This window comes from Hyaena hyaena, unplaced genomic scaffold, assembly GCF_003009895.1.
Source record: "Hyaena hyaena isolate Hyena2069 unplaced genomic scaffold, ASM300989v1 scaffold_317, whole genome shotgun sequence".
In the NCBI taxonomy this organism is placed as follows: domain Eukaryota; kingdom Metazoa; phylum Chordata; class Mammalia; order Carnivora; family Hyaenidae; genus Hyaena; species Hyaena hyaena.
In genome coordinates this window covers 1059977-1074427 of record NW_024080950.1, presented here as the reverse complement: position 1 = coordinate 1074427, position 14451 = coordinate 1059977, and the positions used below count along the sequence as shown (strand labels likewise).

The following is a 14451-nucleotide window of genomic DNA, read 5'->3' as shown; positions in this document are numbered from 1 at the left end:
TTATGAAAACCATTATAATCTGACTCATTATTGTGTTGTATGCCAAGAAAAACAAGATTTTTATATCCAGTAGAGCAGCGCAATTAAGGTGGTCCTTGTGGTGTCCAAAGGCATTTTAAGTTTCTAATGTTGGGACCATGCCCCAAAGTTTGCCCATGATCTGATTTTTTCCTCTGAAGTAACAGTATAGTTACTTGTTGAATATAAGGCATGTCACAGGACAAGACATGCATATAAAATAAGACGTGTGCTTTGTGCAAGTCACCCCAAGAGATTCTGAAGACTCAGAGACAACTCAGAATTATTTAAGGAAGCCCCCAAATTTCTAGTCATTTGAAAATATTCTACAAATAAAAGATTATGATCTGCAATGGGCATTAAATGAGATTAGGACACTTTTTGTGTTTTATTATTACCATCATCATCATTTTCACCACCACCAACATCACACTGGGGATGCGTTCAGGTAATTAAAAAATACTCTTCACATGAGTGGGTGGTTTTCTGACTTTGGAGCCCCTGCCTGGGTTGCCTGGCTTCCCTGTGAAGGTTCATCCCCGTTTCCTCAGAGTGCTGCTCACTATGGGTTGAAGTTGCTCCTTTGTCTTTGGCAATTGTCAGGTGCCTCCCCATCCCCCAGCCCCCTTATTGCCACCCACCTGCCAATTCGATTTCTAGTCTTTTTAGTTCTCTAGGCATTTCTCCTTTCTCTTAGTAGAAAAGGAATTCCAACAGAAATACCAGAAGCCACATTGTCAGTATTCTATCAGCTTCTCTTTTCTACCTCTCTCAATTCCGAAGAGGAGATGCAGCCGAGCTGCCTTGCATTTGGAACTTGATAGGCTGTGACTTCTATTCAGTAAAAGTGATTGCTCTTTCAGAATCCCTGGCTTAGTCTTGTGATGCCCTACAGCCTGTTCTTAGACATTGTTTTTTTGCACCCCAGAGTCTCGATAGCACATTTACCAACACTCCCTCCACCCCAAGTCCCCCAGTATCTAAGTCTATGACGAGCTTTGGGTTTCAAGTGCCTAGAGCTACTTGTCAGAGGCTACTGGGTCTCTTTGTTTTGAAGTCTGAAATACATGAAAAACTGTCGTAATGAGTTTTTAAAAAATACATTTAACCTACTGGTGAATGTAATATAGAAAATTCCATATTATGCTGTGGCACAAGATAATTTCAGGGTTTATAGAATACACCCAGTTCCTAGCACACTGGAAGTAGTTGGTCTGGTACTTCAGCACTAGTTTTAACTTCCATGATGAACGTCTTTTCATCCCTGCAGTATGTGCTTGGACCTTTAGTACAGATAACTTCATTTGGAGATGAGATCAAAAGTCTGCAGTTGGGGGCCTTTGCGACTTTTAGGCCCCGTGCCATCTATAGAGACCTTTTCTGTGATCTCTGTTTTTCAAAGATGTGTTCTTTATCCCCCGAGTTTTGAAGCTGGGTTAACATTTATTTCATAGACTATATTTTGCTCTCTTTGTAAAAAGAACACATTATTTTGGATATATGACATTATGAAACCAGTTAACACTTGTTTTAGCTGAGCTTTTAGGGAAATTCTTTTGGTTTGCTCTTTCAAGCATTTGAACTCAATAAACACTCTCCTTATGGCTGTGATACTCTGCATGGCTGACTCATTACAGAGGCCTCAGGTGTTGGAAACAAACCTATGTGACATCTATCATCTTAGACACGGCTCTCCAGTGAATGCCTCAGTGGTAATCAAGAATAAAATCGAATAATCCTGACACGAAATCTTGTGTACTTGTACCATTCATCTGCCTCTGGTAGTCTTGACATGGCTGTGGAGCCTCTGACACGTGCTGAAGCAGTTTACCAGGGTCATTGTTTCTGATTGACAGGACATGCTGTTTGTTGACGGAATGACATCTTGGTTCGGAGTTAGGGCAGGGAGGTCATTCGGCATGGTGGGATTTCAGACAACCAGATTGATCCGACAGTGTCCAAGGGGGTCTAAGCTAAAAAGGGGTTTTTGAATTATTTTCAAAGTAGTATCTGTTGGTATGAGGTGATAAAGGATAAAAAGGAAAGAAAAATAGATAAAGGCAATGGGGTAGAAGGTGGTATTGTAAAGCAGTGTTTTAGGGTTTTAGACAGTTTGCACTGCTTTTCTCTTCTCATGAAAAGCCTCAAGTCTACTTTCATTTTTCTTGTTTTCACTTTGGCTGGTGTATATAATTACCCTTCATTTTTATCAATAATGCAGAGTATAATCTTATTCATTCATTAAAAGTGACACTGATTTTATACACTCTCAACCTGTAAAGTACTTTGTAGCCCAGGTAATAGGAAGGGGATTTGCACCTCAGAATTCCTAGTTATGACTTCTTCACCTTTGGTTTTCTTCTGTTTGACATCAGAACTCCTGCTCCCAGGGTGATTACAGGCCCTTAGATATATTCTCATCGGTCTTGCACTCAAAATGAGGTCATGACATTCTGGGAGTTTGAGGGCGAATATCCTGTACTTTCATTTTTACTGAGGCGAAGCCTCAGGTGGTGCTTTCTCAGGGCTGAGGTGAGGGCACAGAAGAGATAAATCATGAAGGGGCCTTTTATTTATACTCACATGCCTTTTACCTTGTTATGTCCAAATCGGATTAATATCTCCCTTTGGTTAGTCACAGTCTTTGGAAAGAAAGATATGAAGGCCCATGTTGTTATAGTTGATCTTGAGGGAAAACTGGAAACTTTAGCTTGATCCCAGGACTTTCTCCAGCTTTGTAGTTGGGGAGTTGTGAGATGGTGGGCCCCCCAGCAGGTATGGTAGAACTCAGTTCACAACTCTGACATTTGTTGCAAGTGTAATCAGGTCCTAGAAATGTGGAGAGTGCTTTCAGAAATTATAATTTACTGAGGACCTGTTGGTATAGATATGATGGTCTTCCTCCCAGTTAAAGAGAGCAGGGTGAAGGAGGCTGAGAGTAGATGTGAACTTGGAGGGTCAAATGAAATATTTGGTAACAGTCTACTAAGGATAGGACAATTTCTGTACCCCTTCAGCTGTACAGTCTTTGAGAAAGACTCTTTATATCTTGTGTTCCATCTGCTTATCCCCCCGCCCCCCCATTGTATTGTTTATACATTGTAATACATTATATTGTTTATTGTCAGTTTTACACAGTAGAACTATGGGCAATGGTGGCAGTAAGCGGAGCTTGGCCATGTAATTGCTTTCAAGGAACACTTAATTAAATGAATGAATAAGAAGTTAATGAATAAGTAGAAGAGATATTTTTCATGTCTTAAAAATAATTTAACTTTAATTTTGGTTATAATTTTTGACATCAGAAGAAAGGCAGCTGTGCAAATGGATCTTTCCAAGTACTTTTTTGCAGTTACAGTTTTATATCTTCTGGAGGGGATGGGTATAAGGCCGGTCTTACTTTCTTCTAATGTAGCACTGTCTAATAGAAATTTCTGCCATGGTGGAAATGTACTATATCTATATTTTCAAATAGGGTAACCACTGATCATATCACTTGAAATATGGCAAGTAAGACCAAGAAAATGAATTATTAATTTTATTTCATTTGATTTATTTTATTTTTTAAATATTTATTCATTTTGAGAGAGAAAGAGAGAGAGCAGGGAAGGAAGGGCAGAGCAGGAGGGGCAGAGAGAGAATCCCAAGCAGGCTCCATACTGTCAGTGTGCAAACCATGAGATCAATCAAGAGTTGGATGCTTAACCAGTTGAACCACCCCAGGTGCCCCTAATTTTATTTCATCTTAATTAATTTAAATATAAGTTTGGGAAGCTACCCTTGGCTTGTGGCTACTATATGAGAAAGAAAAGAAATTCAGATATTTTGTAAATCAACATTAATAAATTAAGTGCAATACCACAAGGCTACGAATCTCAGTAGTGCTGTGCATCCTCTGTAAAATTGTCCTTTGTGAAGATTTTAAAGTACTGTTCAAATCCTTTTGGATTTTCCATAATACGAAATGTCTGTTCTGAATTCCTATTTTTTATTGTATACCTAGAATCTGGGCTACTTCCAGAAGGTACTTATTTAGTTATGAACATCACCACATTCTTATATAACCTGTTCAAGATTTTTGTCAGAGTGTGCTCAAAAAATGCTGGTAGACATGATTACAAATGTTTATTTACTATGTGGCAGAATTTAAAAGTTGCCAGATATGGGGAGCTTGTGACCAAATATGTGAAGACCGAGGGGACCATCACCGGTGCCACTGCGCGGAAGGGTATGTCTTGGAGCATCAGCGGCATTGCAAAGCTAATACTTCCTGTGAGTCACTTAAGGATACTTGTTATATCTTGGAATACAAAACTTATTACTAATATCCTCCTTCCATAGCAGATAACAAAAGAAATATCAGCATTTATGTGGTTAGCAGGGTTTTATCATCTCCAATTAGGAGTGGGCCCTGCTGCTGGAAGAATGGGTCCATATTAATTTCATACTTTGATTCTTAGGGACCAATTTGTGGATTATGTCTATTCATGTTTTTTGTTTTCTGTTTTTTTTTTTTTTTAATAATGGTTGCTTGTTTGCTTGGGGTCTGAGTTTTTGTGTCATCTGCCACATTTAATTGTGGATTATTACTTGTACATTTAAATTTTAAATAATTTACCTACCATAAATGTGGGTGACTAGTATCTATAGAAATACTTTTGTCATTGTTTATGAAACATTTAGGAGTGGTTCCAAATGGACCTATGAAACCTGGATTGGAATTTTGGGGCATGCCCTCATTCTGGATGATTTTTTTAGAATGAATCTAGGAGTACTGTAGTATAGAAAATTAAGGGGAAAATCTGTTTAAGAAAAGATACTCCCCTTCCCCCGAACATTTTGTCATTGCATCATGCATTTCTGAGGCTAAGAAGATCTTGACTTTGTTCCTTTTTTCCAATGTTTTTTTTCCCTGCACATCATTTTGAAGTTTCTTTGGAGGCCTTCCGAAATTTATCTACTCATATAATTGATGAATTTCCCATTTCCAAGTTATTTTCCTGTACAAAATCTGACTTGCTGTGTAGTAACTTTTTGTCACAGTTAATTTTTAACAAATGTATTTATTTTTGAATGGATAATAAATTCATATGTTCAAAAACTCTAAACTATAAAAATGTATTTCTCCATCACTGTTTCTCTCTGCCCAAATTACACTTCTGTTCTCTCATGGATATTTCTCTGCCCAGTTTCCACTTCCCCTCTCCCATGGATAATCATTGTTTATTTCAACTCTAGAGATCGTTAAATGCGTAAATAAGAATGTACAAATATAGGTTTTAATTCTATTTTTCTATGTACACAGTTCTGCATTTACTGATGTGTATCAACACAGAGGTCTTTTCTTCACTCTTTTTTTATGGTGGCATAATTTTCCATTTTTTGATGTGTGTTATTTAACTAGTCCCCTACTAATGGACTTTTATATTATTATTTTTTTTTATCCTTTACCATTGCAAACAAGACTGTGAAGAAAACCTTGAAGTTCATGTGCCATTTTGAATGCTTGTGAGTTTGTAGGTAAAGCAGATTTGGATCTTCATTGCCATATTTTTCACAGTGATTTCCCAGTAATCCTTAAGATACGTTCTGTGCTTTACACAATCTGAAGTTGTTCATGGGGTCAGGTGCCCATGTCATAGAGGATTCTTGAAAATACCTGATGTATTCCCCTAAGTGTCCTTCAAAGTGCATTGGACTAGCAGTCAGGACACTTGAATTCTTGGTAGACTCTGTTCCTAACTTACTTTGATTTTGGACAGTTCATCAAGCATCTTTGTGCCTCCATTTGCTTATCGGTAAACTGGGTAGAGTGATACCCATATGCCTGCTTCAGAAGTTTATTTTAAAATCAAATAAGATAACAAAAAAGAAGAATTTGAAAAGACAGGAAGCCTATCAGTTGTAAGTTCTCCAGAGAGTGATATGCATATATTTGTTCACTGGAAGGAGCTATAATACCTTTCTTCTTCACATTTAGTTGAGCAGGCCTCTGTTATCTTCTCCAACGGTCGGGATTTGCTAATTGGTGATATTCATGGAAGGAACTTTTCGATGCTCGTGGAGTCTCAAAATCGTGGAGTGGTTGTGGGTGTGGATTTTCACTATCACCTACACAGAGTCTTTTGGACTGACACGGTGCAAGATAAGGTAAATAGAAATTTCAGGAGTGTAGCTTGGGAGCTGATAGAACCCCAAGCACAGAGTGTTGATAGCTTTCATTTTTGGGGGAGTGGAAAGTTCTTTTGTTTTCTAACAAAAAAAGGCCCTTGAGATATTTTATGTTAATCAGCACCTTTTCCATGCTATACTATTACATGTGACCTATTAAACAAAGCAGTCTATTATATGAATTAGCCTTGAGCAACTTTTAATTTTATTCGAAATTGAGTCCAAAAGCCTAATTAAAAGAAATAGTAGACATTCTTTCAAAACTGGATAGATATTTGGTAGTAATTTTTGACACTTGATCATTTAAAATGTAAAAACTACTCTGCTTCTTTGGATGATAAAAATCAGATTTTACCGGCATCTTCTAAATGGAACTGTAATGGGAGATTCGTTAACAAATATTGACAGCATTTTGTTTAACAGCCAAAATTTCATTATTCTGTCTTATTTGGAAAGTGTGACAGATTTAATTTCAACCTTGAGTGATGCAATAGAGATTTTTTTAAAAACATAAATTTTAGAGACTTATAAAGAGTTATGGAATGTTATTTCTTACTCTTAAATTTCCTGTACTATTAATGAAATTTTAATTCAATTATGTGATGACTTGCATAAAGTTTCTAAAAAATGAGAATTTAGATTACTAACAATACTGATTTGATTAAAGCTAAAAATCAACACAAACCATCATCACCTCCTCCACAAAAAAATCCACATTCTCTAATGAAGCTTTCGATAGCTACCAAGAATTATAAATTCAGGATTTAAAAAGGTTCAACTTTTTATATTTGCCTTACATATATGTTGAAATAATCTTTCTCCCCAGGAACCCATCTTACCAAGTCTCAGAATTTTTATTATTATTATTTATTTTTACATCCAGATGACTGACTGGTACAACTTACATAAATATACTGAATGAATATAGGAAAACAGTGCCCACAGTTATGCTTAAGAAATGTAATTTTGTTTTTTCTTTTAGGTTTTTTCGGTTGACATTAATGGCTTAAATATCGAAGAAGTTGTTTCTCTTGATGATCCAGAGAATCTGGCTGTAGATTGGGTTAATAATAAACTTTATTTAGTAGAGACGAAGGTCAACCGCATAGATCTGGTAAATATAGACGGAAGCCACCGGGTTGTCCTCATAACTGAAAACTTGGGGCATCCTCGAGGAATTGCCGTGGACCCTACACTTGGGTAAGTGATGTGAAAATATACTGGTTTTAGTATTTTTGGAGTTTTATTTTTCCCCTTATATATAAAACATCCATTGGATTAAATAAAGATTAATTCTGATTTCTTGTAGGCTCTAAAACTCGTGCTTTTTTTTTAATGTCTCCTTTCATATAAACTTTAAAGGAGTGTACCTCTACTGGTGTACTAAGAGTATGTGATTTTTTGGGGGGATATGAATTTTATTTTTAATGTTCACCACATTTGCCTGGCTGAGAGACTGGACTCTCATCTGACCCAATCTAATGATATTGTTACAACTAAATGTCGCTTTTGATTCACCATCATCAAGATGATCATCCTGACATGAATTAGTTATAAAGTTTTTTTTGTTTTTTTTTTTTAATTTTTAGTGTTTATTTTTGAGAGAGATAGACAGCACAAGCTGGGGAGGGGCAGAGAAAGTCCAAAGCCGGCTCCAGGCTGTGAGCTGCTAGCACAGAGTCTGATGTGGGGCTCAAATCCACAAACCAGGAGATAATGACCTGAGCTGAAGTTGTGTGTATAACTGACTGAGCCACCCAGGTCCCCCAGCTATAAAATTTTTTAAAGAGAGGAAAGAAGATTGAAACGATGGCTTTGGCACTTGTTATAAACTGGAATTGAGATGACAATGGTAATACCTAATTACAAGTTGTTTAATGGGCATCACCCCATCAAGATTGGAAATGGTTACTTGTCTTCAGGTGTAAATTCAAATATTCCTTCTGTCCACTTTGAGAACAGTTATAGGAGACTTAGCTTTCTCTCAGATTTTCAAAGTTGGATCTTAGAACCGTTGTTTGAACTTTGGGCTACTGAAGGGCTGGTGAATGATGATTATTCATTTTTACTTCATGGTAATGGATATGTTCTGTAGACTATGCCTTAGACTGGGGAATTACAGAGGGAAATGGTTTGATAGCTCATTTGAAAATGTATGTGTAAGTTTTCCTGGGTATAAAAAAGTGAAGGCGGAGCCAGGGATCAGGGGAGAAAGTTAAGAAGATATGAATTTTTAGGCTGCCATATTAATGCATTTTCATAGTTGCTGTTTGGAGTTGTTGACTCTCTTGAGTGGCCCTCATAGTCTTTTTTGTTGTTTTATACTCCCATGCTTCTCTAATCAGCTGGAGGAAATTTCCATTGATCCAAACACACCACCTAACCTTGTAAAATGACTGTCATCTTTGGTTTTTCTTTTGTAGTTATCTATTTTTCTCTGATTGGAAGAGCCTTTCTGGGGAACCTAAGGTGGAAAGGGCTTTCATGGATGGCACCAACCGTAAAGACTTGGTAAAAACAAAATTGGGATGGCCTGCTGGGATAACCCTGGATATAGTATCAAAGCGTGTTTACTGGGTCGACTGCCGGTTTGACTACATTGAGACTGTAACTTATGATGGAGTTCAAAGGTAAGAAGTATTTTTTATAGCTTCATATTTTTGGGGGAAAGTATATAAAATTCATGGGGAGGGATACAGAGAGACCGGAAGAATTAAAATACTTTAAAATTAAGATACTGGGTGACTCAGTCAGTTAAGCATCCGACTTCAGCTTAGGTCATGATCTCATGGTTGGTGAGTTTGAGTCCCGCATGGGGTGAGCTTGAGTCCTGCTTCTCGTGAGCCCCACTTCTCTCCTTCCCTCTCTCTTTTTTTGCCCCTTGATCACTTGCACTCCCCCCTCTCAAAAAAAAAATATGGCTTTGTTGGTTGACCTTACATCTTGAGTGACTTTTGTGTTGACATTTGTGTGTAGTGACATTTTTTTGGGCGGGGGAGACTAACTTTTCTTGTATTCCATAATAATAACTCATTCAATATTATTTAGAGCATTTGTTCTTTGATTTCTCCTCTCCAACCTTTACTCCACTTCCAGCTGGAACACGTTATTTTCTTTAACTCCTGAGAATCTGTTTATTTCTCTGGGTCCCTCACGGTTTATTTCCAAAGATCACTTTATGTTTTTGCTTACTAATTTCCCCCAGTGAATAAGTAAGTTTTATTATTTATTTAACATTATCTGGTGGGTTTTAACTGAATTTTACTCTGCCCTTATATATTTCAAATTTCAAAGAGAAATTCTGACTTGCTGTTTACCTGATGTACTTCAAAGATAGTTAAGAATGAGCATAAAATATGGTATACTTTTTATTTCATCTTATTAGTTTGATTAGAGGTAACTATATTAGTTAAATTAACTATTTTAGTTTCTCTCCTTTTCATATTTTCAAAAATTGGTAAATCCACAGTCTTTAGATTTTGACTAACAAAAATTACTTCGTGGATTCAGCAAATAAACTGGCCAATTTAATTTTCCAAATGACTTGACTTTATTGTTTTCTTATTTATTTACTTATGAGAGAGAGAGAGGAGAGAGAGAGAGAGACAACGTGAGCAGGGGACGGTCAGAGAGAGAGGGAGACACAGAATCTGAAACAGGCTCTGAGCTGGCTGTCAGCACAGAGCCCGATGCGGGGCTCAAACCCACGAACCGTGAGATCATGACCTGAGCTGAAGTCAGACGCTTAACCGACTGAGCCACCCAGGCGCCCCAGCTTTATTGTTTTCTTAATGGAAGGAATATTACATTTTTGGTTTCTTCTTATAGAGATAATTGTAAAGGTGGTATCACAGTTTGCCACTAGATGTCATATTCTTAAAACAATCTCTACTTGATTAAATGAAGTGATTGGATATTAAAACTATGACTTATCGCAGAAACTAGTTCCCATAGTGAGAATATGAATTAATTTAATTTTAAAAATATCAGTCAACCCAGTAAATCATATAAAAACAATTGAGAAATTGCCTAAATTTTTTTTGTCTTTCATCAGTGTTTTGACATTATATCAGATGCTAAGGTTAAAAAACTCAGTGTAGTTTCAGGAATATTTCAATGCTGTGCTGGCTATGAAGAAACACCAAACAGCTATCTTTTTTTTTTTTTTAATTTTTAATGTTTTTATTTATTTCTANATTTATTTCTAGGAGAGAGAGAGAGAGAGAGGCAGCGTGAGCAGGGGAGGGTCAGAGAGAGAGGGAGACACAGACTGAAACAGGCTCCAGGCTCTGAGCTGGCAGTCAGCACAGAGCCCGACGCGGGGCTCGAACCCACGAACCGCGAGATCATGACCTAAGCGAAAGTCGGATGCTCAACCGACTGAGCCACCCAGGCACCTCACACCAAACAGCTATCTTAAAGCTAACTAAGTATAGCTGAAATCATAAAGTCATTGCCTATTGCTTTGCCAGCAGGTGGCATTCAGGGTTCTGGAATTTCCTAACTGAAAAAGAAAAACCATTCTCTAATCTTAACATACCATGTCATTATTGAGTGCTTTAAGGTATGATAACTTGCCACCTTTGTTTTTGTTTTTTCTTTTGTTTTTTTGTTTTCTTTTTTACATTTTGGTGTAAAGCCTTAGTATCTTCAGTTCTTAGAGTTCTTTTGTGCATTTTTGTTTTCAGGGCTCTTAAGGTTTTTCCATAAGGTCTTTCTCTTTTGGTACAAGGGAAAAAAATAAGTTCTTTCTCATGAACCATCCTCTACTTCACTTTCTTTATATGGCCTAAGTGAATTACCATTTATGTAGAAGAAGTTATGGTAGACATTATCCTTTGCTTGGCACCTTTTACTTCTCTTTTCTTTTATTACTTCTATTTTACTTCTTGTTAAGCAGCTTTGGCCACTCTGTCTTCACTACAAATGTAATGAGAGACAGTTTTATCAAGCAGAGACATGGCAGTAGTAATATTTTTTGGTTTCCCAGAGCGACATCAGGAATAGATCTATATGGTTGTTCTGGGTTGAATTGTTCTACTCACTATCCTGCTGTCTAATTGCTAAGAAATGGTTAATGATACAGTATGAACTACGTTGAGGGTATCTGCTACCACATTTCCATTCCCTTGTTGTACTCTTGCACCTATGGATTTCAAAATGATATTTAACATCTGTGCCCCTCTTTTTTTGTGGGGCAACCTTCAAAGAATGAGAAGCATGTGGGAAAACAGTAATTTTTTTAAAAAATCTAGAATAAACTAGGACTGGAATTTTATTTTCAAGGGTCTTTTTCAAGAGACAACATGAAATTCCTTCTTTCAAATGTAGGTGGAGATATTTCTACAACTTAATAGTATTTTTCTATATATTCTACATTTGTATCAAGAAATTACTTCGCTTTTTTGGGTGTTTACTTGAACTAATTCCACTTTTAATCAAAAGTAAGGTAAAAAAAATTGTGTGATGTACATCTTTTGCAACAGGAAGATGGTAGTCCGAGGAGGCTCTCTTGTTCCTCATCCCTTTGGAATAAGCTTGTTTGAAAATCATGTATACTTTACTGACTGGACAAAGATGGCTGTAATAAAGGCAAACAAGTTCAGAGAGACCAGTCCACAACTATACCACCAGACCTCTCTAAGGCCCTTTGGAGTGACTATTTACCATTCCCTCAGGCAGCCTTATGGTATGTATGCCCCAGAACAATGGAAACCCTGCTTGGTAGAGAGCTACCTTGCTTTGGTAGAAAGAGTTTTTCAAAGCTATGGAAGTTAATGGTGGGCGATCTCATGAGATTTGGATAGCATTTTTAAATACATGGTGGATTATCTAGAGAATTAAACTCTCTGAAATTGGCTCTGTAGATTCAGGGACTTTCTGGAGAAATTGATGTATTTTAGAGTTAAAATGCCAAATCTGCAAGGAACTTAGAGATGTACTTAACAGATATTAATTGGCACCAGCAATGTGCCAGGTCCTGTTTAAATGCTGGGGAGAGAGACCAAACAAACTAAACCAAAATATGTGTTCACATTCTACTAGGAGAAATCTTGTATTCAGTCCTTTAATATTGAAGTTGAGGAAATTGAGGCCCAGAAGAAAAAATAATATGCTTAAGTGTTCATTTGAGGTGATGTCAGAGCCAATTTCTCTTCTCTGTTGTATATATATGACACCTGTTATTTGGTTTGTATTGGGTCTGTCATAGACCAACTGTACTTGGTGTCTCATAGACTGGTCACTTATGAATGAAAGAAAAGAAATATTTTGATTCAGACACTATATATACTTCTGCTATTTTATAGTAAGTCTTGTTTTAAATTGACATGACTGTTGTGACTGTATATGGCTCATTTCTGTGTTTGCTTGTGCATCAAAGAAAATAAATATGATAAACTGTGTTGACTGAAAGCTTACAACCAGTGAATAGTAATTCAGGGAAAGGTAGATTTTACTTTAAAACTCCCTTGTTAAGTAGTGGGTCTGACTTTACAGTGGAGAGTGACTATAAAGTAATTAGTTTTGTTTTTTTTAACAAAAAATCAGCCATTAGAACTGATACATTCCAGTGAATATGCCTCAATGTATTCATCCTGGGAAAATATATACTTTAGTTGAAAAACATGCTACACAAGTTTATCAGCTATTAAATTCCTATTTGTCTTTGACCAAAAAAATTAACTAATTTTATCATCCAAATTCTTTCTCTTTGTAGTTTCCTTAAATCAATCCACCTGAGAAGGTAAAGAGACAATTTTAAAGAATAAGTCAAAGGCTAAGAAGACAATTTTCAAAGCAGACATGACATTTTTGGCCCTGACACCTTTGTGTATAGTGAGCTTTTTGAGTCACTGCTTTTAGAATGGGTTTTTGAAGTATTAACTGGTATGCCTGTATTGCAGGCATGGATGGTTTTGGAATTAGAACTGGTTTTGGAACTGGATTTAGAACTTCTAGTTTAGTTGCTGAATAATTTTGGGCAAGTGGCATTAGCTTCTAGGGCTTTGGTTTCCTCTTTTATACAATTGAAATAATAATACTTAGTTCTTAGAGTTATTGATTGTAAGCTGGCCTAATTTCAAAGCAAGAATCCAGTGAATAATAGTTCCTTATTATATCTCATAAATGGTAAAAATAAAACTAAAGTTTTTTTGGGGGAGGCAGTTATTTTCTAACCACTGAGGCTAGCACACAGAGTCTGACATAATTGTCTTGGGGAGAAGAATTCCCAAAGTTATCCCGCTGTGGGAACCCTGTGTGTTGCCATTGCCAGTTGAGAGTAGGTGGGAGAGTCAGAGCAGGTAAGCAACCAGTAGTGGTATTTGAGTTTTAAACCCATTATTCTGTTTCACCAACAGGGCTCAAAGTGGTTTCATATATCTTGGACAATCATACATTTCTAATTGAGATTTAACCCTGTTTTTCCTCTAGTTAGGAATCCATGTGGAAATAACAATGGGGGCTGTGAACAGATCTGTGTCCTCAGCCATGTAACAGATAATGATGGTTTGGGTTACCGCTGTAAGTGCACATTCGGCTTCAGCCTGGATGTGGATAACCGCCACTGTGTTGGTAAGAAATCGTTTTGGGGCTGTCTTTTTGGCAGGCAGCATGGGGGGGGGTGTTATATGCTGCTTTTGGACTGGGCCAGCTTCTTCCTGTCACACTTCTTCATGATGAATAAACTTTTGGTAGCTGACAGAACATCTTCCTCAGTAGGCACTACTCCCTTCATACACGGAATTGTGTTTGAAGATGTAAATTTATGTCCTGTGGGTCTTTCCTTTAATTGCACATCGAGGGTTTCCTTGGACTCCCTTTCCCTTTTGTCTCCTTCATGAAGTCTTTGTCTTTATTTTAAACTATTGTCTTAAAATTCCATACAGTTTAATTTTGAGTTATTTTCTCTATTGTGTATACCTTTTCCATTTTAGATGTTAGCCGTAATGTTATTGGGAGGTACTTCTCAACACTTCCATTGCCCTTTCCTAGACCGCTGCTTTAGCCCCTTGTGCCTGCATCCCACTTGACTTTATTGTTGTATTCCACAGCAAACTAAGTGTTGTGGTAGCTCATTTACTCATCTAGTTTTTCATATTTCATATTTTCTTTATATCTGCCTCTATGCTCTGGGATGCAATTCAGTTCTTTTCTTCTTCTTTGGTTGCCTATACATCTACTCATGGTTAGGCCTCAGCCTCAGCTGATGAAATGCACACTCCAACAATTTTTGTTTCTCTTTTCTTCACCTTGAAACCC

The 14451-nt window shown here is 37.0% G+C and overlaps 1 protein-coding gene across 1 annotated transcript in view; it reads left to right on the top strand.

The window, feature by feature from the left end:
* Nucleotides 1–14451, top strand: part of LRP2 (LDL receptor related protein 2) — a 195612-nt gene that overhangs the window by 68153 nt on the left and 113008 nt on the right. The window contains exons 10-15 of the mRNA XM_039248803.1: nt 4162–4290; nt 5999–6168; nt 7172–7389; nt 8613–8819; nt 11676–11878; nt 13624–13764. Coding sequence (XP_039104734.1) covers nt 4162–4290; nt 5999–6168; nt 7172–7389; nt 8613–8819; nt 11676–11878; nt 13624–13764 — 1068 coding nt within the window. The remainder of the gene's footprint in view (nt 1–4161; nt 4291–5998; nt 6169–7171; nt 7390–8612; nt 8820–11675; nt 11879–13623; nt 13765–14451) is intronic.